The 25,318-nt window shown below is 55.7% G+C and overlaps 5 protein-coding genes across 5 annotated transcripts; 2 read left to right on the plus strand and 3 right to left on the minus strand.

Moving 5' to 3' along the window:
• Window positions 1-564: 564 nt before the first annotated feature.
• TRIREDRAFT_3196 (glycoside hydrolase family 38 protein) lies at window positions 565-3,921 on the plus strand (the record flags this gene model as incomplete). The annotated part of the gene is made up of 3 exons (XM_006963474.1): window positions 565-710; window positions 775-2,515; window positions 2,575-3,921. The coding sequence occupies 3 exons, from the start codon at window positions 565-567 to the stop codon at window positions 3,919-3,921; spliced, it is 3,234 nt and encodes a 1,077-aa protein (XP_006963536.1).
• Window positions 3,922-4,446: 525 nt separating this feature from the next.
• Window positions 4,447-5,997, minus strand: TRIREDRAFT_58476 (uncharacterized protein; the record flags this gene model as incomplete). Its single annotated transcript, XM_006963886.1, has 3 exons — window positions 4,447-5,027; window positions 5,124-5,739; window positions 5,878-5,997. 3 exons carry the CDS (start codon window positions 5,995-5,997, stop codon window positions 4,447-4,449), a joined length of 1,317 nt encoding a protein of 438 aa, XP_006963948.1.
• A 1,194-nt stretch (window positions 5,998-7,191) lies between these two features.
• Window positions 7,192-13,655, minus strand: TRIREDRAFT_105643 (uncharacterized protein; the record flags this gene model as incomplete). The annotated part of the gene is made up of 8 exons (XM_006963887.1): window positions 7,192-8,708; window positions 8,802-9,201; window positions 9,313-11,134; window positions 11,666-11,730; window positions 11,851-11,974; window positions 12,220-12,703; window positions 12,799-13,486; window positions 13,641-13,655. The coding sequence occupies 8 exons, from the start codon at window positions 13,653-13,655 to the stop codon at window positions 7,192-7,194; spliced, it is 5,115 nt and encodes a 1,704-aa protein (XP_006963949.1).
• A 3,355-nt stretch (window positions 13,656-17,010) lies between these two features.
• Window positions 17,011-20,694, plus strand: TRIREDRAFT_58696 (uncharacterized protein; the record flags this gene model as incomplete). The annotated part of the gene is made up of 12 exons (XM_006963681.1): window positions 17,011-17,575; window positions 17,640-17,917; window positions 18,033-18,167; window positions 18,224-18,711; window positions 18,819-18,845; window positions 18,972-19,199; window positions 19,257-19,700; window positions 19,764-19,991; window positions 20,072-20,176; window positions 20,271-20,355; window positions 20,439-20,544; window positions 20,660-20,694. The coding sequence occupies 12 exons, from the start codon at window positions 17,011-17,013 to the stop codon at window positions 20,692-20,694; spliced, it is 2,724 nt and encodes a 907-aa protein (XP_006963743.1).
• A 115-nt stretch (window positions 20,695-20,809) lies between these two features.
• TRIREDRAFT_46687 (uncharacterized protein) lies at window positions 20,810-24,816 on the minus strand. The gene is made up of 6 exons (XM_006963528.1): window positions 24,569-24,816; window positions 24,213-24,412; window positions 23,888-24,117; window positions 23,229-23,823; window positions 22,716-22,950; window positions 20,810-22,654 (listed from the first exon to the last, which is right to left on the minus strand). Exons 2-6 carry the CDS (start codon window positions 24,331-24,333, stop codon window positions 21,175-21,177), a joined length of 2,661 nt encoding a protein of 886 aa, XP_006963590.1. The 5' UTR covers window positions 24,334-24,412; window positions 24,569-24,816; the 3' UTR covers window positions 20,810-21,174.
• Between the last annotated feature and the right edge of the window lie 502 nt (window positions 24,817-25,318).

A 25,318-nucleotide genomic window follows, 5' to 3' on the forward strand; every position in this document is an offset into this window, starting at 1 on the left:
CATGAGGTGCGTACCACAAGCAAAAGCCATTACCGCGCTTTTGCCACCGAAAGAGGAGCACCATTCCACCCATGAGCATGACCCCTGGGAGAGGCTGGGGCTCGTGTTCAAGCTCCCCCGCACTGCGCTTGAATCCCACCCTTTAGCGCCCCCGAGAGCTCCAGCTGTTGCATCGCCTAGGAAACGGGACGAGACTCCTTGAAGCGGTGACCCTCCCATACCCCACAGCAGTGACAGTCTCCCCAGGGCAGAGCTTACGATTATATCATACTGAAACTGGCGCATGGCGGACTTTTCTCTTTCTTCCCTCTCACCTCTTTCACGAAGAATCGACGTCCCGGGGCTCTCTGTTGGGAGTTCTAGCTGATACTATTTCAATTCGGCTCGCTAATTGAGCTTGCCAGTTCCAACGACGACTTGAAGGACCACCTCGCCCCCGTCTCCTCCGATTGCCCCCAGCATTCGCTCTCTCCAGACAGTCTCCAGCCTCTGCCCGGCAAGCTTCGGCGTCTCTCCAATCGATCAGCACCGCCAGCGCCAGGACATCCAGCCGAAGTTGCGACAATGGGTGGCGGCAGCGAAATTAGGAGCAACGTTTCATACCCTGTCTTTGCGCAGCGGCCTGTCGGCGTCCCGAAAACTAGCATTCTCAAGGGCCGTATCGAGCCATTCTACAAGTCAGGCCAATATGATAAAGTGAATCTGCTAGCGTACGTCTTTTCTCGAGCTCCCTCTTCTGCTTTCAATGTCTGCGTGCTAACACGCAGCATAAAGGAATCTCTACAATGCCAGGTACTCAGGCAAGCCTCATGTGCAGCTCTCTGTCTGGAGCGCTCCCGGCCAAGAACGACCGGCCTTTGAGCATGCGGTTTCACAACAGTTCAAAGAAACCCACACCGGAGCTTCTTTCGGCCCTTCGTGGTCAACTCATTGGTTCAGAGTCGTTTTGACTATCCCCGCGGCCATCGCTGATGAAGAGCTCCTCGAGCTCCAGTGGGACGGAAACAACGAGGGCCTGGTCTGGACCGAGGATGGTATGCCTCTCCAAGGTCTGACCGGTGGAGGTGAGAGGATCGAGTGGGTGATACCGCGCTCGTTCCGCGACGGCAAGCCGCACACCATTTACATCGAGATGGCTTGCAACGGAATGTTCGGAAACGCGCCGAACGGCAAATCCAGCATTATGCCGCCTGACCCTAATCGTTATTTCACCCTTTCCAAAGCGGATATCGTCGCCGTCAATGTTCCTGCTCGCGGTCTTTACTTTGACATGTGGGAGATTGGCGATGCTGCCAGGGAACTCCCAGAGAACTCAGCAGAGCAGGGACGAGCGTTGACTGTTGCCATGAAAATCATCGACACGTTCGAAGTGAACAACCAGGAGTCCATCCTCGAGTGTCGAAAGCTGGCTCAGCAGATCATTGGCCCCGATGTCGACTCCCATCGAGTGTACGAAGTAGGCCCAGAGCCCGTTGTTTTTGGTATCGGACACTGCCACATTGACTCGTGCTGGCTGTGGCCTTTTGCAGAGACCAGACGCAAGGTAGCTCGATCTTGGTCGAGTCAGTGTGATCTGATGGACCGCTACCCAGAAGCCCATTTTGCTTGTTCCCAGGCTCAGCAGTTCAAATGGCTGAAGCAGCTGTATCCCAAGGCTTTTGACCGCGTAAGGCGAAAGGTGAGTGAGGGCCAGTTTCATCCCATCGGTGGCAGCTGGGTCGAACACGACACGAATATGCCTAGCGGAGAGTCGCTTGTGCGCCAGTTCTTCTATGGCCAGAGATTCTTCGAGGCGGAGTTCGGGGCGCGCTGCCGCACCTTTTGGCTTCCTGACACCTTTGGATACTCCAGTCAGCTGCCTCAACTCTGTCGCCTGGCAGGCATGGACCGCTTCATGACCCAGAAGCTCAGCTGGAACAATATCAACAATTTCCCCCACACGACCTTTATGTGGGTGAGCCCTGACGGAAGCCAAGTCATTTGCCACATGCCGCCGTCGGAGACATACACTGCTGAAGCCGATTTTGGTGACTTGAAGCGCAGCGTCACCCAACACAAGACTCTTCGTGTTGACAATACGTCCCTGTTGGTCTATGGCAAGGGTGACGGAGGTGGCGGCCCAACCTGGCAACACCTGGAGAAGCTTCGACGCATTGCAGGAATCAGCAACACTATTGGTGCCATTCCCAAGCTGAAGCTTGGCCTCAGCGTCGACGACTTCTTTGATCGCCTCGCTCCAAAGGCCAATGAGCTTCCCACATGGTATGGTGAGCTCTACTTTGAGCTACACCGAGGCACCTACACGACGCAGGCAAACAACAAGTATTACAACCGCAAAGCCGAAATCTTGCTGCGAGATCTGGAGCAGCTTGCCACGTTTGCCTCTCTTAACAATTCGGCATACAAGTACCCTACCGAACAGATTGACAACCTGTGGGAAGGTGTGCTTTTATGTCAGTTCCACGACTGCCTTCCTGGGAGCTCAATCGAAATGTGCTACGATGACTCTGACAAGGTGAGACGACAACGCTTCGATTCTGTGCGTTAGTTTATATATGCTAAACCTTTGGCTAGATATACAAGGAAACATTTGAGACCGGCCACAAGCTGCTTGAGGAGATTTACAAGGCCCTGGACACCAGTGCATTGCAAACCGACGGCTGCCAGTCGGTTGCCCTCAACACCCTACCTTGGCACCGCAAGGAACTTGTTGAAGTGTCAGATACTGAGGTTGGCGTTGCTTGCGGACAAGGGCCGCTCCTTGCGCTCCGCACCTTCAAGTCGCAAGAAGACAAGCCTGCAGTTTCGCTGGAGCAGCGGGGCAGTCAGTTCATCTTGGAAAATGACGACCTCCGGCTAGTTGTCGACGGTGGCTGCATCACTTCGCTGTATGACCGGGTCAACGAGCGCGAAACGATCGAGAAGGGCGGCAAGGCCAACAAGTTCGTCATCTTTGACGATATTCCTCTCTTCTGGGAGGCCTGGGATGTTGAGGTCTATCATCTGGAGACCCGCCGAGAGCTCAGCTACGGCGAGACGAACGTACACGAGATCAAGCCTCATCGCGTCACCCTTGTTACTGATATCAGGATCAGCAAGCATAGCTCCATCAAGTCCTACATTACTCTATCAGCAGCCCTCAAGGGTCAGCCGTCATGGGTCGAGTGTAAGGCTGAGGTGGACTGGCACGAGAACTCCAAGTTCCTCAAGGTGGAGTTTCCCGTGGACATTGTCAATACGGAGGCTTCGTATGAGTCGGCATACAGCATCACCAAGAGGCCGACTCACTACAACACGAGTTGGGACATGGCTAAGTTTGAGGTGTGCTGCCACAAGTTCGCCGATTTATCGGAGCACAACTACGGAGTCTCAATCCTCAACGACAGCAAGTACGGATTCGCTACAGCCGGCAAGCTCATGCGCCTGTCCCTGCTCCGATCTCCCAAGGCCCCCGATGAGCACGCGGATATGGGCCGCCACTCGATTCGTTGGGCCATACTCCCTCACAAGGGCAGTCTCTCGTCAACCACGGTCAAGGCAGGATATGCCTTCAACAACCCCCTCAAGGTGTTGTCGGCACCCAAATTCGCCATTGATACCTTCAGCAGTGCCCCCATCCAGTTGATCCATCGGGATGAGTCTGCCTCCATCATTCTGGACACGATCAAGAGAGGACATGATGACGAGGACGTCAGCCGCCGCGAAGGCCACCGCGTCAACAGCGGGCAAAGCGTCATCATTCGTCTGTACGAATCCTTGGGTGGACGCAGCCGGGCAACGATCAAAAGCGAGTATCCGGTGAAGCGTGTCACCAAGGTCAACATTTTGGAGGACGAGATCGAGCAGGTCTTGCTGCGGGATGGCAAGTTTGACATTACTCTTCGACCATTCGAGGTGGCTACATACAAGCTGCAGCTGTAGGACGAGCCAGACGCTTCTTGTATCTGCCCTGGCCCTAGCATCTCCATAAAGCTTGAAGACGAGGACGATTGAGCGTCTATGGTGTGCTATGAATATCAACAGTTGACAATGTCGGAATGGGAGAGCAAGTGGGTGAATAGAAAACATTGATAAGCTGCTGCTCTGGTGATCACAAGTCTTTTTGTTAGTCGTTATGAGGCAATAATAAACTCTGTTGCGTGGGATACTCCCAATCCGCCTCCATTTTCGTTTCTCTAAGTCGATGTGCTTCCCTGAAATCGAGCAGGCAGTTTATTCAAGCCACGATAACGCCGACGCCGGTTATAATGAAAGCAGTGATATGAACAAGTCATGAACAGTAGAAGACAGCGTTCCTCCATCAGTGAGAAACAGAAAAGACGCACACAGTACGCGCAGGCTCACATTGCATCATGATCCATATGCCCAAATCCAACGTGAATAAACAAGCCAAGAAAATGCCACCCCCCCGAAAGAAACCCCCCCAAACCAAAAGCGAACTCAACGTCATGATGTGAAGTCGCCCTCGGGAAGCTCGTCAATGACCTGCTCGACCATGGTAATGAGCTCGTTAATGTCCGGCCGCTCAGCGGGCTCAACCTTGAGACAAGCCCGGACGAGGTTCCGAATGGGCTCGCTAATGGCCACGTCCCCAGACGACCCGCCGCCGGGGCCGCCGGACTCACCGGCGGCGGCGCTGGCCTTTGCCTTTGCCGCCTGGATGGTGTTTGTGCGCTTGGCCTTGCCGCCGCCGGGGTTCTCGTCGGGAAAGCGCCAGTCGCCGCCGAGGACGCAGAGGCTGAGGGTGCCGCCAGTCTCGTCGGATCGCAGCTCAAAGGGGGATTTTCCGACGAGGCAGGCGTAGAGGGTGCAGCCGAGGGACCAGATGTCGGTTTTCGTGTCGATGACGGAGCCGGTGCGGACGTCGAAGAGCTCGGGGGCGCGGTAGGGCATGGTGGAGTGCTCGGCGGCCTGGTCCTGGATCTGGAGGGCGAGGGACTGGGAGGTTACGGGGATGGGGGAGGGGGCGACGGAGCCGAGGTCCATGAGGATGGGGATGGAGCCGGAGTCGTCGATCATGATGTTGCCTGTTTTTTGGATGAAACGATGACTGTTAGCTTTGTCTTTCTCTCTTTCTTCTCCTTCTCCTCCTTCTTCTTCCGGTTTGTGTGGAGGGGATTTACCTGGCTTGATGTCTCGGTGCGCATAGGACTTGATCTTGCCGCCAGACTCGCCCTCGAGCCGGCTGCCCTGCTCCATCAGCGGCCTCTCCTGCTCGCCCTGCTCCTGCTCCTCTGTGCGCTTCCCCCGGGTTCCCATCTTGCGCCCGCTCCGCGATCCTCCGCTTGCCGCCCCCGCCGTCGTGTCGTCATGATCCTGGTCCTCCTCGCGGCCCATCTGCATGCGCTCCGCAGGCGCAGGCTGGTACTCGTGCATGGCGCGCAGGGCCTTGCACACGCCGAGAAACAGCATCATGAGGTGCCGCTCGGGAAAGCGGCCGTGGTTGACGAGGTTGGCGTTGATCATGTCCTGGAGGTTGCCGCGGCGGTAGTACGGCAGCAGGACGTAGACGGTCTTGCTGGCGTCGTCGTCGCCACCACCGCCAGAGCCGCGGTCGGTCGCGACGCAGTGGTCGTAGGCGGAGATGATGGTCGGGACGTGGTCGAAGAGGCGGTAGGCGTCGACCTCGCGCATGGCCTGCTGGACGGACTCGGCGCCAAAGGGGCAGCGGATCTTCTTGAGGGCGAAGAGCTCGTGGGTGGACGTGTCCTCGACGAGGTAGACGTAGGAGAAGCCGCCCTGGACGACACCAGTGTTAGCTCACATGTATCGCTGAAGAAAGCAGGGAATGCAAGAGTGATGAGAACGAGATTGGAGGGAATTGAGGCTGTGTGAGAGAGAGAGAGAGAGAGTGTGTGTGTGTGTTGTTTTGCGCACCTCGCCGAGCAGCCGCTGGATCTTGAAGCTCCGGTTGTTGATCTTGAGCGTGGGCGAGCCCGGGAAGCAATTCAGGCAATTGCCAAACGAATAGAACAGGTCTGCCAGTATTTGCGCCATGGTTTGCTCTGACAACAAAAAGGGTTGTCCAATCGAGTGTGTCCGTTGATATCTGTAAAGCGGGAGCAGAACAAAAAGAGAGAGTTTGGGCGTGTTGAGGTGTGGAGGAAACAACGAGTCGGCAGCTCTCTCTCTCTCTCTGTCTTTGGGTGGTGGTGGATGCGGGTTTGGAGGTTGTGTCAGCTCCAAAGAGGTTGCGAACGTGGTTAAAGTGCTGCTAAAAATAAAAGGTTGCGAGGTACTGCTAGTACTCATCTAGTGCTCTACAGGAGGTACTAGGTAGTAGTACCTTAGTGTAGGTACACCCTGAGCTTTTTTAGGAGGGGACTTGGTCCCACTCATTGCAGGGTCAAGGTCAAAGTCAGCCTTGCTGAGAGGATGGATGATGATGGACTTGTTTGAAGGGATTCAACATGTAGGAGGGGAAGATGGTAAAAGAATCAGAGAGCGGATTGGTTCGAAAGCGGTAAGAATAGGATCTGACCAAATGGCAGGTTATGGGTTGTGGGTGGGCAAGAATGGTTGACAGCAAATACGTGGACGTGTCATCTATAAGGTAGATACCTAGGTATGCTCGTAGACATGACTGCCATAAAGGTGCAGAATACCAAGACTCAATGACAGAATGGCCCGGGCTTCTCCAGTTCATAGAGCACCTCAGACTCGAGCAAGGATGAAGCACTAGGACTTGAATCTATTCGCAATTGAGGCAGTGCATCATATCACAGTTCCCCTTGGAGATGATATGGATACCCCGTGCTCATGCTTCATACAGTGCTACTAGGTAGGAACATACATACCCAACATACAAGACCCTTTCCAACACCACAATGCAACATTATTCGCTATTCCTGAACCACGATATAAAACGCATGGCACGTCCATCTATCACACGGCAGAATTCATTTCCGAGTCAAGGAACCTCACAAGGTATCCCCACCCTTCCCTGCTGCGCCATATCTACACAGCATTCGCTCCTCGAACCTGTATTAGCAGTGCCCTTGCCTTGTAATTCTCATCCATTACACCGATCCTCTTCAACAGAAAGAGAGCAAACAAAATAGGGGTGTAGATAGACAATAAGACAGTGCTTGATAGGTGAGAACAAAAAAAAACAATGTGAATCTCTCTTTTGCAAGCGGCGCATCTCGTACACTTCTTGCTGTATCCCAACAAAACAATGTCTCCAATGTCTCACGAAAGCAGGTTGCGGAGAGACGGGTTCGTGCTCGCGCCGGTAGCCGGTCTGCTTTCTGGAGGCCGTGGTGCCATTGGCGCGGACGACGGGGGCGCTTCATGCGCAGGCGGCGGTGGAGGCGGCGGCCCATTCCTCAGCAAGGGAGGGCTTGCATGCGTGGGTGGTGGATACGATCGCTGGGGGTGTAAGCCATGTGAGAATGCGTCCGTTCGCGGCGGCGGCGGCGGCGGCGGCGCCTGTGTCCCGTTGTTCAAGAGGTGAGCCGGGGGATGGACAGGTCCCCCATGGCCAGGATGGCCCACGCCGCCATGGAAAGGGGGGGGAACATATGGAGCGGGAGCGGTTGGCCCGCTCATGCGCCGAGGTGATGGGGGAAGCCCGCTTGCATACGAGTGCCCATGTTGGTGGCCGCCAGGCATTGTTGGACCGGCCATGGCAGGCGGCCGGAGAGCCGAGAGATTCGACATCGGCGGCGGACCGCTGTGCAACAGGGGGGGCGGGGGACCTCCGTTGAGGTGTCGGGGAGGTGAGTTGTGCTGGCTGCCCGGGCGATGCGGCGCCCAGTCGCTGTAGGCTGCTGGTCTGGCCGGCGGCAGCGGCGCAGGCGGATAGGCATGTGTCACCGGAGGCGGGCGATGTCCTGCCACTTGAGCAGGCGCATGGACCGGCGCCGGTATGGCCGGAGGAGTTGACACGGGCGGCATGGCATGCGAGCTTGGCGGCTGAGGCCACGAAAGGGGATGGCTGGCATGGCGCCCGTCGCGATAATCGACCATGGGGGCCGGCGGTGTTGCACCTCTCAGGGGAGGCACCGGCGTCATCATCGTCTCCAACGGCTGAGGACGCGGGAGTTCGGGCGGCGCGGGCGGCGGAGGCGACGGCCCCGGTAGCAACGTCAGGCGCGGGCTGCGAGGAGCCTTTCGCAGTTTATGGCACTTGTGACACTGGAACCTCCGCTGCTCGACAAATTTCTGTGCTTCCGACCCGATGCTCCCGTGGTGACCATTGGTGAGCTTCCGCTCTTGAGACGTGTCTATCGGCCACCATCTCAGGGTGACGTCTATACCGCACGTGATGCACACCTTCTCTCCTGGGTGCTGCGCATTGGATCCAGCATCAACCACCTCGGTGTTGCGCGGTTGAGTCCAGGTGCCGTTGGGCGCCGTCGTCGTGGATGCTCGGCGGTTTCCTGTCTGGATCGGAGCCCCGGACAGCTTCGCCGCCGCCGCCATCAAGGTGGCCTTGCGAACGGTTCCTGTCAGGGTGAGGTCGGCTTGCTTGAAGTTCTGGACGTAGAGCTGGAGGGCGTTCAGTCCCGACTCGTTGACCACATCGTGGATCCGGTGGACAATGGTCTTGGTAGGCAGGTGGTCTTTGCACCACAGCAGTGCAGACATGGTCCCGCTCTCGCCATTGACCGTCACGATGTTGAATTGATCTCTCCGCGAGCTTTTGACAGGCGCAATGTCAAATCCAAGTACATGACCTTTCTGCCGGGCACATTCAACGTGGTCTAGGTAAGAGTAGTCAGTCTCCGAGCTTACTCTGCGTATATCTATCCTCGGGGTGGGAGAGAATGGCAAGGAATGGAAACAATGCAACTTACAAGGCGCACGGCAGTGATGGCAAGGCACACAGGCTCCGCCTTGCTGGTTACAGGCCTGGCAGATCTCGTCGTATCTGGACCTCGGGATGGACGGAATGCCCTCGGATGGTTCCAGCGCCTTGGCGTTGCCAAACTTGACTTCAGGAGTCCACACAGCACAAGTGACATGAACCCAGTTATTATCCGCGGTGCGCTTGAGCGGCTCGCGAGGGTTCACGGGGCGGTTCATGTCCTCTTGCTTCTTGCGGTAGAACTCGGCAGCCTTGCGGGCCTGCTGAACCTCGAGCTTTTCTCGCTCTCGATCCTTCTCGGACATCTTCTTCTTATGATGTGTAAGCTTCGGCAACTCCACGAAGTCATGCTCGGTGTGCTCAACGGGGCACAAGACACATTTGTATTGCTTTTCATCTTGTCAGTCACTGGCTGATGCACAGGTCGGGAGAAGAGGGGAGGGGGGAAAGCACTGATGAAGGCGGACAAGGGGTGATGAGAGTTTTGTGATGTGACTTACAATAGAGACTTGCGGGCTCTTATCATTCGCACACATGTCGCATATCCATTTTCCTTGCACCTTGTTGTCAATAACGCCGTAGCAGTTGCGATGAACAGTCATGCGGCACTCTCGACACGATAGGTGCTGGTCTCCCATGGGCTCCATTTGATCGCAGACGGCACATGGAAGCGTCCGCGGCTTTGGCATCTCGGGGGCGGCGGGCGGCTCCACAACCGCCTTCTCCTTCTTCTTAGTCGGAACGGCGCTGGGAGTGCTACCGCTTTCCGACGGTGTTGCGTCCGCCTCCTTGTCGACAGCAGACTTGAGCTTCTTTCGGGGAGGCTCCTGCGTTTCGCTGGGCGGGGGCGCGGCCTTGGAAGGCGTCGGGGCTCGTTCAGGCGTCATATAGCCCAATTCCTGTGCGAGCTGCAGCTCCTTGAGGAGCTCCTCGTCCTGCTTGCGCTTCCACGCGCGGCCACCGGCCTGTGCAACCTTCTTGGCCACCTCTTCGATCATCTCATATCGAATGGCATAACGGCGCCACAGCTCGGCGCAGCGTCGGCACAGGGCAACGACATATTGGTTCCCGGCCTTGTCTTTGCCGGAGCCCTTGAGGCCCTGCTCATTGACCAGTCCCGGCAGCGGATTCGGCGCCCGCCTCCATTGTCGGTCGTTGGTAGTATTGCAAAACTGGCAGATGAAGCTGCGCTTCTTTTGTGCCGCCTTGTCTGCGTCAAATGCCGAGTCGTCGTCGTCGTGCGCCACGTCATCGGCAAGCTTGGAAGCGGCGGCGTCTTCGCGTTTAGCCTGCTTCTTCCCCTTTCTGCCCGGGAAGCTGCCCCAAACTTGCGCCCCTCGCTCCGTCTTCTTCCAAACGTAGTAATGCCGAACAATCTCTCCCGGCGACTTGGTCTTGACGTGCTTCATGACGAGATGCAACTCGGAGCCAAACTTCGACACACCCTCTTCGAACTTCTTCAATTCGGCGGGGGTGAAGCTGGGCTCTTTGAACTCGGCCCTGGGCTTTTTGACAAGCGCAGAGAGAGCCTTGGACGGATCATAGCCCTCGCGGAACAGAGTTTCCACCGCCACATCGCGCAGATTCGTTGAACGCTCGGGGAGGTCCAGTTGTTTGGCCTTGCTCATGGCGTCGGCAACGTAGTCGTTGATCTTCTCGACGGGCGGCTCGCCCGCAGGCGGCGGCTTCCATAGCAACACGGCTGTGCAGTTGGGATCGTTCTCGTCCAGGTCTTCGCCGCGAGCGACGTATCCGGGTGGCTGATCCTGGACCCACTTCGGCCGCTGGACACGACGAGCCCTTTCGGCCTCCTGCTGCTCCTTGAGCAGCTTCTGATCCTTCTTGCTGCCCTTTTTGAACTCCAGAGGCTTGACATACTGTACGGGCTGGCCAGGCCACGGCCCTACAGAAGCCTGATTCCTGGGCCCAATGCGGGTGCCTGCGCGCGGGTAAATGCGGTCATCGTAATCCAGCGCATCCTCCGGCTTGCAATGCATGCCGAGATAACGCCACGGCCACAGGCTAGCCTGGTAAATCTGCTCCGCGGTGCCCTGGTGAGGCGCATCATCATCGTCGGCGGGGCTTGTCCTGTCGGTCTGGATGCCATGGACATCGTCTTCATCCTCGTCCAGAGGCTCATCGTCGAGATCCGCGGTATCAACCGTGTTAGGGGTGTGACGGGCCTCCAGCTTGCGCTCCTGAGCACGACTGCACGCAGCGCAGGACCAAGCAAACCCACGTGAGGGCTTTTTGAGCAGCGGCGGCTTGACGCAGTTCATGTGGTATGTGTGCAGACATACTGCGCAGTCAACTGAGTCATTGCTTTTCAGAATAGTGTTAGTAAAGGGGGCTCAAGCCAAACGGGCTAAATAATAGAAAGAAGTAGAGAAGAAAAAAAAAAAAAACAAAGGCAGCAATGGGCTATGGGCTTTGGGTAAAACATGACGGAAGAGATCGATACAGGGGAAGAGCATGAAACGAATGATGGATGTATCTCCATCATGCTATGTGTTGTGTGTCCTCGTGTGATGGGTACTGCAAGCGCGCATAGCGTGGAGGTGAATGGTCGTGTCAATATGCCCAGCTCTCGAGCCGATACGCGACGAACATGCCTGGAGCGGTGACATCCGACAGAGCTCCAAACGGCTATCGGAACACGGCTCTGCTGTTTCTGCTGCTGATGCCACAATGGCCCAGATGCCACTCGACGACTCTGGGGGGGCGCAGGACAGATGACAGCAGCCATCCATCCATCCGCCGCGCTGGCTGGCTGGCTGGCACGGCGAGGCGCCTAAGCAGACAGTCGGCCAGTGGTCCGACCAAGGCCAGCAAATTGCATGCACATGCACGCACGGCAAAGACAGGGAGGGGGGCAGAAAGGCGGAGACGATGGAATGGGAGGGGGGTGTCAGTTGGCCCTGGTGGAGGTTCCGAGTACCTGCCGATAGACGACGCCAGAAAAGGGCTGCTCCCTCAAAGGAGGGCTAGGGAAGGGGTGTTGGTGATCATGCACCGTGTACCGTGTCTCCGTGCCGTACGCTGCACCCATCGTCTGCTCTGCCCTGGCCGGGTAGGTACTTGGCCGTCGTGCCAATAAGGGGCCCGGCTCCCCAGGTACCAATCGACGAGGCCAGGGACAGGCCCGGTACAGGCCGGTTCGTGCTGGAGACACAAACAGCAGAGAGGCATCCATCAGGCAGAGACAGGCTAGGGCAGCGACGAAACAGGACAAGGAACATGCCGAACAAAGCAGAAAGAGGAAAAGCCCGCCAGAGAGGCAAAAGCAAAAAGCAGAAGGGAAAGGGAACGAAAAGAAAGAATAGAAAAAAAAAACAGGAAAAGAAGAGAAATAAACCGGCCCTAGGCCGAATAGAGCGCCATGTAGGGTCGTGTCGACAAATACGTACCTTGCACAGTAGCCACTGCATCTCTTGCAGAGCTTAACGGCGCTAGTCAGCTCCTTGCCACGCCCCTGCTCGACTAGCACGTATTTCCAGCGCTCGTCCAGCACCTTCTTGACCTTTTCGGGCACGTTGACAATGAGCCGGGTGGGAATCAGATCGTAGTTCTTCTGGATGTACCGGTCGTACAGCTTCTCGAACCAGAAGCTGTCGGGCTGTCGACGGTAGTCGTCCATGTTGTCAATCTCCAGCCGGTGCCTGATCTGGCACTTGCCGCGCAGGGCCGTCAAGGGGCTGATGTCCGAGTGCATGCTGGCAAAGACCATCCGCGTGTCGCTGGCCTTGCGCCCAATGTCCTTGGGGCGATAGAACCAATTGATGCGCACCGCGTCCACCGGCCGGGCGGCGTCGTTGCTGGCGTGCATGAACTCCATGATGCGGCCCAGGTAGTAGGGCTCTCCGGGAGGCTCGCACACGAGATAGACGTGATCTGCCAGATTGTCCGTTAGCCCGGCCTCGCCGCGAGGGTTTGGAAATTGGCTTCGCATAGGCTCGAGGTGGAACCCCCCCGGCCGTGCTACCTACCATTTGCCTCCAGCACCGTGCCATCGTCGGCCACCATTCGCCCATTGTCCGGCATGCCTTTGCACGTCTCAAACGTGAGCATGTTGGACTCGGCCCACGTCAGGCCTTGGAGCTGGTTCTGAGCCGCGAGGGCGTTCTTCTTGGCCGCCGAAGACGTGGCCGGGGGCGTTGCGGCCGCCGAGGTGGCAGTCGACGCTGCTGCGGTGCCGCCGCCGCTTTGGTTCGCCGCCGCCTTGCGTTTCCGTGAGGCCTGCGACGTACCCGATCCTGACGCCGCCTGCGATGCGTGGATGGTGCCGCCAGATTTTGCGTCCTGGGCGCTGTTCTGGCTGGAGCCCGCCTTGGAGTCGTCTGCGGCGGCGGCGGCGGCAGCAGCAGCGCTGGCATTCTTGCGCGAGCTGCCGTTGGTGCGAGGCGCCTCGCCATTGCTGGCGCCGTTCACCTGCCGCGATGACTTCTTGCCGGCGTCGCTGTCTTTCTTGTCAGGGTAGTGATCATACATGTCCATCTCAATGTCCTTGTCCTCGGCATAGTTGGGGCGAGAACCGGCTGTCCTGTTACGGGAGCGAGTCCCGTACGGCATGGCCACGTCAATGACGGCTTCTTTCTCTGCTGCGCCTGAGCTGGGCGACGTCTTGGCCATTGGCTCCGACGCCGTGGTTGCTTCAGGCTCGGCAGATTTGGAGTCCTGCCGTGGGTGTCAGAGCAACAGGCGACGACGAGTCAAAAAAATGGGATAGGTAGTTCAACATATACACTCGAGAAGGACTGGGAATAAAAAAAGCGACGTGCCAGATGCAGGCGTGTAAGAGAATCCCGCATGTTGTAACAGAAAGACTCACGTTTGGTTGCACCATATTGGCGGCAGATTAGCAGCGTGGCCGTGAAACGAGGCAAATCAAGGTGATGAAGGCATGCCCGTCTGATGTGAGTGTCCAGACCGGGTGGGATTCGAACGGAGAGCGATGAGCAACGGCTCGGGAAAAGTCGAGAGACGAGGGCGAGGGTAATTGGTAAAGGGCTTGTCACTGCGGAGAGGCAACGGGCCGCCGAGTCGGGACACTGAATTACGCGATAGGGACGAGGAAAGGACGTGAAGACGGCGGCCGGAGAAGGTTGGATGAGATTGAGGAGGAAAAAAGAGTGAATAGTGCCAGTCGAGAGTGAAGAATCCAGTACCTACTTACATATGGGCGCCGCCGTTCAAGGTAACAGGGGGGGCCGCACGCCAAGTGGATTGCGTCCCCTGCTAGGTCCAGGTGGGCTGTACCGGCCCAGGTCGCGGGGCGGTAGTCGCTAACAGCCGCGGGCCACGCTCGCCGCGCGCAGTGGCCTGGCTGAGGCTGATGGCCGATGGCAGCAACTTTATATCTACTCCGGGGTACTTGGGCCACCCATGAGCAAGTCCCGCATCTGTTTTTCCACAGAGGTTCATCAGAAATTCCTCCACCGACGACACACTGATTCTGTGCCTTTCCTCTCGGTACCTGCACGGGTACGAAGCAAGTCGCACGCGGCCAGGAGAGCCAAGCTGAGCCCTTCGGGGAGGTGGCATTCGATTGCAGCCGCCGCCCAGGGCTGCGCTGCCTCTGATGGCCGGTACTTTACAGTCATTGCGAGGCGGGATCCAGTCGATGCTAAGGTAGGCTCGGTGGCGCTCTCAAGTGGTCGCGGTAATGGAACCTTGATCTGCCCTTGAGCGATCCGTGTAGGTACTCTACCGAGTACTACTAGGTAGTTGTCTACCAGTAGGTATACAGCCTGCACCTACCTACCTACCTACCTACCTACCTACCTACGTATAATACCACCTACCTCACTACCTTGCGAAGTATGTAATCTCGAGCTTGGTGGCAGTAAGACTGCTCTGCGCCATGAGGGGCGACGGGTTTGTGTAAGCACGCCTCATCAACATGTGTTTGCTGCGCTTTTGCTTTGATATTTTGGGGATGCTCAGTTTAGCCATCTTATTTTCTCCGGCTGTCAAAGGGTGGTTGTCGGGGCGAGTCGTAGATGAAACAGACCATGGCTGGTTGTTTTGCCTGCGGCTCCTGCGTGTCCAGCAGGTTCCTGGAATTGTCGGGGAGTTGAGCTGGCAGGTTGTTTGACCAGACATTTGACACGTCTGCCTTTCCCCGTCCTGTCGCCCCCCCCCCCCCCCCCCCCTCATAATACCTCTACAGCATGTAGGATCTCCGGGCATAACGCGAGCTTGATGTGGGCTTCCAACCGTCTCTTCGGACGTCCCAGCAGCACCCAGCAGCAGCAGCACTTCTTTGGCGCCCTCGACCGCCCCCTTCGCTCTGCTCGTCTTTCTGCCGATGACGTACTCCACCACGCATGTGTTACTCTCGCAGGCCATTGTTTGCTGTCGCGTTTGGCACCCAGACACCCAAGTCAGATGCTTGTAATACGACGGCGACTGAAGCACAAGGCCACGGCAATGAGGCAAAACAGAGTCAGGACAGCCAGCACCGCAGCCGCGGGGGGAAATTGGCGGCGTGTTCGACAGAGCGAGCCCTTGCAGTTGGCATGCGCGCCATGCCGGTAGCAATTGTTTGGGGAGGTACAGGAGTACAGTCGGTACAAGCGCAGGAGGTACAAGCGCCAGGTACCTACCTACATGCGCCTTCGATCGAGGACTCCGTTTTCTACAAGAGCGCAGGGTTAGTGCAGAGTACCTAGTAGGTACCTAGTCTGATAGGTACCGACTTGCTCAATGCATCTGTATCCGTCAACCACAGTCGTGCCAGCAATTGCATGCACCGACGAGACTCAGCCAGCAGCAGCAAGCAAGTAGCAAGCACAACCTCTCCTGCCGGGGTAAGGACGGACTTCTTTTGGCAGTTTGCCGCACTTGTCTGCCTCGTCCTTTAAGTAGCGCATCCGGAACGTTGTGGCCACGACGTCACAGGGTCGGTCGGTCGGATAGGACGAATGAAAGGTGATGTGATTTTTTCAGTCGGTCGGGCTCAAGGCTCTAAAACAACAAAGAACCCGCCGGATCGGCTGTGTGGGGCTGCAGAGCGCCACCATGGACAGGAGCCCGGGGCAGAGAGTTTCCAGGCGTGATGGCGTCAAATGCTAAGGTCAGAGCCAAGCTTTGGCCTGTGGGAATCGGCGTGAAGATGCAGACGAGTAGTAACAGGTCGTTTTTTTTTTTCTGCTCTTCGTCAGCATAGGTTCGGCATTGCGCGCATCCAACAGCGAACGCGGCTGCTGTCTGGTGAGCGGCGTCTCACAGGGGGAGAGCCGGAGCAAGGCAGACTCTCTGCAGGTTCGTCCCCCAAATCACGTTACCGCGCACCGAATACGGGCGGGATATACCGGCGCGAAGAAGCCCTAGATATTGGGCGGTGTCTTTGTGGCCGCGCCCATCAAACAGCAGTGCTGTTTCTAGGCATCGATGCCCCTTCGTCGATTCATGCAGGTTGTTGTGCGAAGTAACGCCGGATGGATTCTGGAAGGGGGAATTGAGGTAGCCAATGACAGGCCGCGGGGCATTGCAAATCGGGCTTGTCTGTTGCACTCGCGCTGTATCCGGTCCTTTGTGCCTTGTAGGGTAATTAGCGGTAGGTAGTATGAACACTGTTACCTAGGTAGATTAGGCACGCCGACCTGAAGCGACGTGCCATGAGGCGCAGGATCGCAATGGAAGTGGAAGAAGATAGATTTGCTGTGAGAAGGGGGAAGCAAAACATGATGCTCAAATGGAGGAAGTCGCTGTTGTAATGCGACTGGGCAGCAATCACCAACTGGCTGTACATAGGTAGGTAATTGCTCTTGCCTGCTTCCACATCAGTAGGTACAAAGTACCTAGTTGAAGTTGTACTCTCTCACGCAACGGTTGGTGGGCAACTACTTTGCTCACAACAGACGGTGTGGTGGCTCTATCAAGGTCTCGGCCAGGCACGTGACCTCGCGTGTCCAAGCCCACTGCGAATCACTGCCGAGATGCGCATCTGCCTAACAAACGCGCTTCTCCACCCAACACACACGATGCTCGTTCAGCTCATAGAGCCCATAGAATCGGATACACATTGCTTGCTGACTGATGCACTCTTCGCTCTCTGCTTTTCTTTCTTTCATCTTGTCTGCTCGTTTGTTTCCATCCTTTTTTCTCTCTCTCCTTTCTCTCATTATCCTGTCTATCGCGTATCTAGATGACCCTCCCTCCTCTGTAGGTGCTTTGCCGCCTGCCTCTCCGCAATCATGGAGAGCATGAGGGGCATCTTGCACAAGACGAGCGTCCAGGAAGCCCATGAGCGGCAGGCAGCAGCTTTCGGACCGCCATCAGTGGCTGGGCAGAAGAGGGACTGGTCTACGAGCCTCGATGATGCGGAAAGAAAAGACTCGCCTTTTGGATCGGGCTCTGGCTATGGCTCTGGCTTCGGCTCTGGCTCCGGCTTGGGCTTTGCTCCCGCTTCAGCCTCCCAAGGCCCCGTCCGCTTCCAAAAGGCCCTCTATCTTCCCCAAACCGCGCCCAGACTCTCTGCCAGCAGAATCGTCACGGCCAATGCCTCCGAAGATGCTTCCGAGTATACCCAGCGGCGCATATTTGCCGCCACGCCGTCCTCTTCCATAGACCCCGAGCTCAGCCTTGCCCATCCAGTATATAAACTCCCGCCTCAACTTGTCCATAACTTTGCTTCCCTTGGCATTAAGCAAATATACCCATGGCAGAAGAGCTGCCTCAAAGGACCAGGCTTGCTCACAGGTGATAAGAACTTGGTTTACTGTGCTCCCACCGGCGGGGGAAAGTCGCTAGTTGCTGATTGTGAGCCATCTTGTCGTATCCACAGTACTCCCATGAGGTGTCAAGCAGCTGATGTTTGCCCCAGTGCTCATGCTCAGAAGGATAATCGAAGAGCCCGAGACCAAAGCCCTCCTTATCCTCCCCTACGTTGCCCTTGTGCAGGAAAAGGTTCGCTGGCTTCGTACGGTCGTTCAGGGGCTCGCCCCGAATATTGATCCTGGAGTGTTGGAGAAGCAAAAAGCCAACAGCATATGGCGGCTTCGCCCAGATCACGGTTCGCTCAGGGTCGTCGGCTTTTTTGGCGGCGGCAAGATCAGGTCCACATGGCAGGACTTTGACATTGGCATATGCACTCTGGAAAAGGTTTGACTCGCCTTTTCTGGCCCGATCCGTGTCATTTCGTGATATCTAACAGACCCTCATGTCTCAGGCGAACATGCTCATCAACACCGCCATTGAAGACTCATCAATATCCCAGCTGCGAGCCGTAGTCCTCGATGAGCTTCACATGATTGACGATGACCACCGCGGATACCTTCTAGAGCTGATTGCAACCAAACTGCTGAGCTTGGAGCAGCCCATTCAGATCATTGGCATGAGTGCTACTTTACCCGTATGTTCTACGTCTCAGCCATTATGGCTTCATTTACTGTGTCTGATGTCTTCTAGAATGCGAATCTGGTCGCGCAGTGGCTCAACGCACATTCTTATGAAACCAGATATAGGCCAATACCGATCGAAGAGCACTTGGTTTGCGAAGGGAAAGTCTACCACATCGGGACCAACGGCGCTACGGCGCACAAACATATAAAAGTCGAGGAGATATCCCAAGGTCAAGTCATACCCACAAGACATATTGAAGCATCTGACCACAAAGAATTCCGCGACCCGGTTCTGAATGCGGTGGTGTCTCTGGCCTACGAGACTGCCATGATGGGCTACGGCTCGTTGATTTTCGCCGGTAGCCGAAGCATCTGCGAGTCTGATGCTCGTCTTATCAGCCGAGTGATGCCTCAGCCGCATGATCTGGACAGCGCAACCATGGACAAGCGGATGGATCTCCTGAGCGAACTGCGCAGTCTCAGCACCGGGGCTGATCCCGTGTTAGAAGAGACCGTGCTGTCAGGTGTCGCGTTTCATCGTACGTCTCTTGCCTTGTGGCGGCGAAATTGCGGATGCTAACTATTGGCTTCTAGATGTGTGTGCAGTGTGACCATCCATAGCAGGTACATGCTGACCCATCTGAATAGGCCGGCCTAACGAGCGAGGAGCGAGATCTCATCGCCGAAGCGTACGATGCCGGCACGCTTCTGGTGTGCGTTGCCACTTGTAGTTTGGCGGCTGGAATCAATCTGTGCGCATCCCTTCAAGAACCGTTGCCGCCGCAAGCCCAGGTCAACTAACCGCGACACACCAGGCCTGCTCGAAGGGTAATACTGCATAATGCAAGGATGGGCCGCGAGTATGTCGGCCCTTCCATGTTGCGGCAGATGAGAGGCCGCGCCGGAAGGCAGGGCAAGTCACCTGTTGGTGAGACATACTTGTGCTGTCGCCAAGACGACCTGGAGCAGGTCTTAGATCTCATGTATGCGGATATTCCAGAGATTGCCAGCTGTCTCAACACCGAGAACAAGCGGGTACAACGGTGAGACAATGTCTTGATCCGCTCGACGAGCGTGACGCCCGCTGACATATGAGCAAGGGCTATTCTGGAGGTCATCTCCGTGCGCTTGGCGAATAGCCACGATTCCCTCCTCGACTACTTTTCAAAGTCCCTCATCAGCTATACTCACGATCGAGAGTTTGTGGAAACCTGTCTCAGGTCGGGGCTGGAGGAGATACACGACCTGGGCCTGATTGTCAACGACTCTTATTCAAGCTTCACTGCTACGCAGCTGGGCAGAGCCATAGTTGCCTCCTCGGTTGATCCCTACGATGGGGTCTTCATACACGCCGAGCTTACGAAGACGCTCAAAGCGTTTGTGATGGATGGCGAGATGCACATCCTCTACGTCTTTACACCCGTCCAGGATTTTGGCATAGTCGTCAATTGGCAAGTATTCCGCAACGAAATGGATGCTTTGGACGAAAGTGGGCTCAGAGTCCTTCGTTTCCTGGGGATCAAACCAACAGACGTGCTCAAATTGTGAGTCACATCTTCACGAGTCCCTTTTCCTCTCCATGACACCGTACTAATTGACATGATAAGCGCTCGTGGCGTGCCTCTTAAGGAGAGTACGCCCGAAGAGAAGGAGTTGGCGCGCGTATACCGTCGATTCTACCTTGCCCTTCAACTACGAGACTTGTGCAATGAGATGCCCATACACGTCGTCGCTCGCAAGTACGATTCGCCTCGAGGCTCCGTTCAGACCCTTGCACAGACATGTCAGGGCTTTGCGGCCGGCATGATTAAGTTTTGCGAACAGATGGGATGGGGGTGAGAAACCAACCATTTAGCTGTTGCTTCTCTTTTGAAATATATTCGTAGACTGACTCGAGTCTGGGGGGGTATACTAGTGTCATGGCTGCTGCGCTGGAACACTTTTCAGACAGGCTCATGGCCGGCGCAAGGACAGATCTCCTGGCCCTCGCCAAGATCCCCTTCATCAAGAGCAGAACAGCGTACGGCTTTTCTCTTTTCTCCCTTTTCATCAGTCCCTTTTGTTGTAAAGCATCCCATAGAAAGCATGTACATGCTAACTCAACTTTCTGACAGTCGCGTCTTCTGGGAAAACGGCTACCGCACCGTCGGCGCCATCGCAAACGCCGATCCCAAAGAATTAGTCCTTGTGTTGATGCAGGTATGTCAAGCCAGTCCAAGTCAATAATTCATCGGGATCCATATATTGCATTCGTCTTTGTGGCTCAACGTGTCGAACATCAGGCTCAACCGAACAAGCTACGGATCAAGGGGAAGGCCGACGAGAGATACGAAGAGAAGTTGCTTGCCAAGGCAAACGTCATCTCAGCTTCCGCGAATCGACTATGGCGTAAGTGTCGAGTTTTATCAAAAAGAGATGTTTTCATTAGGAGGGCGGCAGATCTGCCCTTTTGTATAACTATTTGTTTGAGGTGTGAAACTGACTGTTTTTTTTGTGTCTCCAGAGGTCCAGTTGCAGGCGGAAATAGCCGAAGAATAAAGTTGAGATGAACAGGCTGGGCTGTCTTTGGTTATATGGTAGGAAACGAAGTTGCATCAGGTTTTGACAAGGCCATCTACACACATTTTTTTTCCTGCGTCATCGGCTGCGCTTTCAGAGAACGATATATGTTTTTTTCTAGCTCCTATACAAGCGAAAGCTACAAAAGACATTGCATCTTGCAAAGGGACCTTCATATCCCCATGAAAAGAAAAGGAAAGGACTTAATCCATACCAATGCCCCAATCTTGCACCCGAAACCCAAGTCCGCCTGCTCTACAGCTTGAGGAGGTAAGAGTACGTGCTTCTCACGATCCTCCCCATCATCGGTACCCAAGAATAAACACAACTCAAGTCCCTCGCTTGCGCAACTAAGAAGGATACCCTTTGTCTCCACTCTCTGTTTCTCTGTCTCTATCTTTCTTGTTTCTCTTCCTCTTCTTCGCCGACCTGTATCCTTGAAGTGCAAAAATAACCCATCTAATCGGCCAAAACATTCCTCAGCATGACAAGGAAATTCTCCTTGAGCTTGTGAACCTCTGAAATCGGCGGCTTCACCGGCTCCCCGGCCGACCGCCTCAGCCGATCCCGCTTCTTCGCCCGCCGCTGCCTCTCGGCATCAATCGGATCCAGATCGTCCTCCTCCTCCGCCTCCGTCTCCGACCCGTCGTCGTACGCCAGGTCCTCCAGGTCCTCGTCGTTGAGCCCGAAATCCGCCGAGCTGAAGCCCGTCGGCATCATGTCGCTTCCCGGCTGGCCCTCGGCGGCCATCTTCTGCTGCGTCTTGTCGCTGTGCCACTTCTTCCTCGCCTCCTGCCAGGCGATGAGCGCGTCGATTTCCTGAATCGCCTTTTCCTTGTCAATGATGCCGCTGCTGACGCCGCCCTCGAACAAGGCGTTGACGTTCAGCGTGCCGTTCTTGGGACCCTTGCGGAGAAACTCCAGGATGCCCTCTATCCACTCCATAAGCTGAGTAAAGAGGCCGTTGTCGTGCGTGTGGATCTCGTGCACAAACTTGTAAAAGTTGTGCTCGTGCCTCGCGCACAAATCGATAAACGCTTGCACAGTCTGGTTCGGATCCGCGGATGCATCATCCTCTCTGCACTTCTCAACCACCTTGATCATGTCGTCGATGAAGACGGCAAAGTCGGTGACGCTGTTGTACACGTTGGCCGACTTGTACACCCGCACGAGGGGCTCGTAGAAGATGGTGAACAGGTCTCTTAGGAGCTGCAGCGTGACGGGCTCCTCAATCAGTTGTAGCAGCATGCTCTTATCTCTGTGTCGCGTGCAAAGCTTGAGAAGCTGTTTGAGGTACGAAAACAGTTGGGCCCCCTGCTTCAATTCCTCGTCAATGTTCTCGACGGCGTTATTGAAGGCGACGTATGCGTTGAACAATCGCTGCACCTGCTCGCCGGACAACTCGGGCTCAATCAGGTCCGACCTCAATATCACCACTATGATGTCAAGGTCTTCCTCTTCGGCCTGGCGACGAATATCCCTCTTGATGTCTTCGGTAGCGTTTGTGTACTTTTTGATCTTCTCCGTGAACACAGGATCGCCAATCTTAGCGTCCAGTGCGTCGATGGACCTCTGGAAGCTGCGAATACCATCATGCAATGCCAGTGAAAACATTCGCTGCATGAGGGACCGAGTCCCAAAAGGCTGAGCGAGGAATATGTCCAGAATGCCTGACATGACAGCTGCAGGGTTCGCAATTCGGATGACGTTTTTGACGACGGAGTACGGAATCAGGGAATGGATGCGCTTCGCTTGGGCAAACAAGTCGGCCGAATTGTCTTCGGCCAGGAAAAGATGGTATATGACGGCCGCGATTTCGATCCTGAGCCACTCGGCAAATTTGCGATACTGAATGCTGAGATCGCCAATCGTCTCCTTTTCTTTGATCTCCTTGAACAGTAGTGTAAGGCCATTTCGTTCGACAATGTCCCGCCGGAACCTAAGATGTATCACCGTCAGAAGATTCGATCAGAAAGGGGGGTGGAGCCGGAGAGACTCACGATTCCATATACTCATCCAGTTCAGCAGCACGCCTCCGAGCAATTTCGTAAAACTCCTTCTGCTCCTCCATGCGCTTCTCGTCAAGTGCTTTGCGCCTCGAGATGTCTTCCACATCCTCGTCTGTCGGTGTGATGGGGTCGCCACTCAAGAAATCCGACATGGCCTTGGTGTTTGCAATCTGAGGGTTGTGGAGAAGAGATCGTAGAAAAGCACGGAGTGAGACTCGTTGATTCTCTCGCCAAAGGACAATCTATATGTTCGTGTCAGCATTGATCAGTTTCTTTAAACCCAAACATGGGTAGATACTCACCTCCTTGTTCGCGTCAGGAGTCGCCGCTCCAGAGCTTGCATGGCCGTCGACTGATGGTCGAGGCGAAGCTACCTTCCTCGAGCGACTTGATTTTCTTGACCTTATCGATCCATGGCCATGCGTAACTATCGTGCCGGTTAGTCAACGATCCCTCAGAGCTGACTCTTGCTCGTATGAGCACTGTTCCGGGTCGTGTACTCACCCTTGGGAGACAGCAGCCCCCCTGAGGCGCTCAAATTCTGCGACATCCTCGTTCTCCGAGTGGACATGGAAGAAACAGATGAGGCATCGGAGTCATCCCCCGCGCCGGAAAATGACGGTAGCAGCCCGCTCATTCTCGTGTCAGACTTGTTCTTCTTCGGCAACGCAGGCAACACCCTTCCAGGTAGCTCGGCGCGCAGCCTTCGGTGCAATCTACTAAAGTCGCCATACCGCCGACCGACAAAGTGCTCCAGCTCGCCCTTTCGCTTGATGCGCAGGATGAACTCTGCGTGTTTGTGATACCTGATGTTGCGCTTGACGGAGGTGACGCGGACACCGGCGACATTGACATCCCAGCCGTTGATGTAGTTGCCTTCAGGGAGAGTGTTCATGACGCCCCTGTCGATGGCGTTGCTGTCCACGATTTCGAGTTCGGAGAACTTGATGCGCTCTTCGAAGCCGGACGAGGTGGGGATACCCGAGACCATCATGAGCTCGACCAGCTTCTGCGCCTTGATGGCCAGCTTCCGGCGCTTCGTCTCTTCCAGACGGTCTTCGGACGAGGAAATCTGCTTCGTGGCAAACGACTCGAGAAACTGCCCTGTGCGCGTCAGCGTCAAACGAACCCCCGCAGACAGAGACGCCAGCGTGATAACGTACGACTTGGAGCTTGTCCTGCCAAAACTCCTTCTCCCTGGCCTTGTCGAGAAACGGGAAATCGCGAACATGGTGGACAAAGATGTATCGTAGGATCGGCAGCTCGGACTCTTGGGGAGGGACCTCGCCCTGCTCTGACTTGAACGGCGCGCCGAAGCGCTGCAGAGCCGTCGGCGAGTTGAGCTCGTTGATCTCCCACTTGACCTGGTCGGATATGAGCTCTCTCTTGAGGTCTGTTGAAGGGAGTGCCTTGGTCAGCTCTGGATCTAGCTGTAGGTCGAGGACAACTTTCGCATCAAGATCATCAACAACGGGGGAGACAACGCACAGTGCTCTTGCTTGCCCGTCAGCGCATTGCTCGAAGCCGGCGCCGTGTTCGAGCCATTGGCGCGAATCGGCAGCGTCACAGCAGCGCCGCCATCGGGCACTTGCTGTTCGGGGACTGGCATGGCCAACGAAGTGAAGTCCGGCAACAGAGACAGAGAGGCGATCCCCGGTAGGAGGAACGTCAATGAACAACCGCAGGTCCTAAAAGGTCAGACAGACACTCAGACAGACAGCAAGTGGCGGCGCTTTTGGATGATGGACGGAAACCGGCTGAATCTCGTTGGCGGGGTAGGTAAGGTAAGGTAGGTATGGAATAACGGCGTACAGTAGGGTCGTCGCTTTACAGTAGGTACCTACCTAGTATGGAATGTACGAAGCAAGGTAGTGCTGTATGGACCTGTCTGCAGTACCTGTAGGTAGGTAGGTAGGTAGTAAGCCTGCTACTAGGTACGGAGCAGGAAAAGCACTATAGCAGGGCGCGCAAGCAGCAGAAGCTCCTTGGATCTGGATTGCGACTTTCGATGACGCGGGGATAACCGAGAAGGCGCAGTTTCTGTCTAGGTACCTTGGTCTAGATCTCTCTCGCGCAACGAAGACGAGACAGCAGAGAATGAAGAGAGTGACGAGGGGCACACGATTGTGGCCGACTGCGAGTATAAGACGACGCGATGATGATGGGAAAAGACAGAGGGAGGAAGAAAACATCACAGGCTACAGGATGACCAAAGCAGCTGGAATCCGCAGCCCTGCTCCGCCCCAATATTATATCACTGCCAAGCTCGTTATGTAGCAAGTAGGTAGGTAGGTAGTACTAGTCGTGTGCTACCAATGGAGCCAGGTAGTAAGGTACAGTACAGAGCAACTTACTTCAGAAGTAGTACATATTACCTACAGGCAGTTTGGCAGTTTACAGCACTCATATACTACCTACTTAGTAGTATGGAAGTAGGTACCGATTCAGGCCCTGGTCCTTGTAACTCAGATGACGTTGGACTGCAGCATCCAAGCCACTCCCACCCTCTCTTTCTGTTTTTCTTTTTCCTTTTTTTTTTTTTCTTTTTCTTTGCAATTTACCTAGGTATTCACTGTTCGGCCCCTCCTCAGCCG

Source organism: Trichoderma reesei (assembly GCF_000167675.1).
Source record: "Trichoderma reesei QM6a unplaced genomic scaffold TRIREscaffold_5, whole genome shotgun sequence".
In the NCBI taxonomy this organism is placed as follows: domain Eukaryota; kingdom Fungi; phylum Ascomycota; class Sordariomycetes; order Hypocreales; family Hypocreaceae; genus Trichoderma; species Trichoderma reesei.

Excerpts from the sequence above, each read along its gene's own strand:
- TRIREDRAFT_46687 (XM_006963528.1), bottom strand. The coding sequence starts at position 24,333 with ATGCCAGTCCCCGAACAGCAAGTGCCCGATGGCGGCGCTGCTGTGACG. Across the intron at positions 23,824-23,887 it reads GGCAGGACAAGCTCCAAGTC|TTTCTCGAGTCGTTTGCCAC; the intron begins GTACGTTATCAC and ends CGCACAGGGCAG. Across the intron at positions 22,951-23,228 it reads GGGGCTGCTGTCTCCCAAGG|AGAATCAACGAGTCTCACTC; the intron begins GTGAGTACACGA and ends TCCTTTGGCGAG.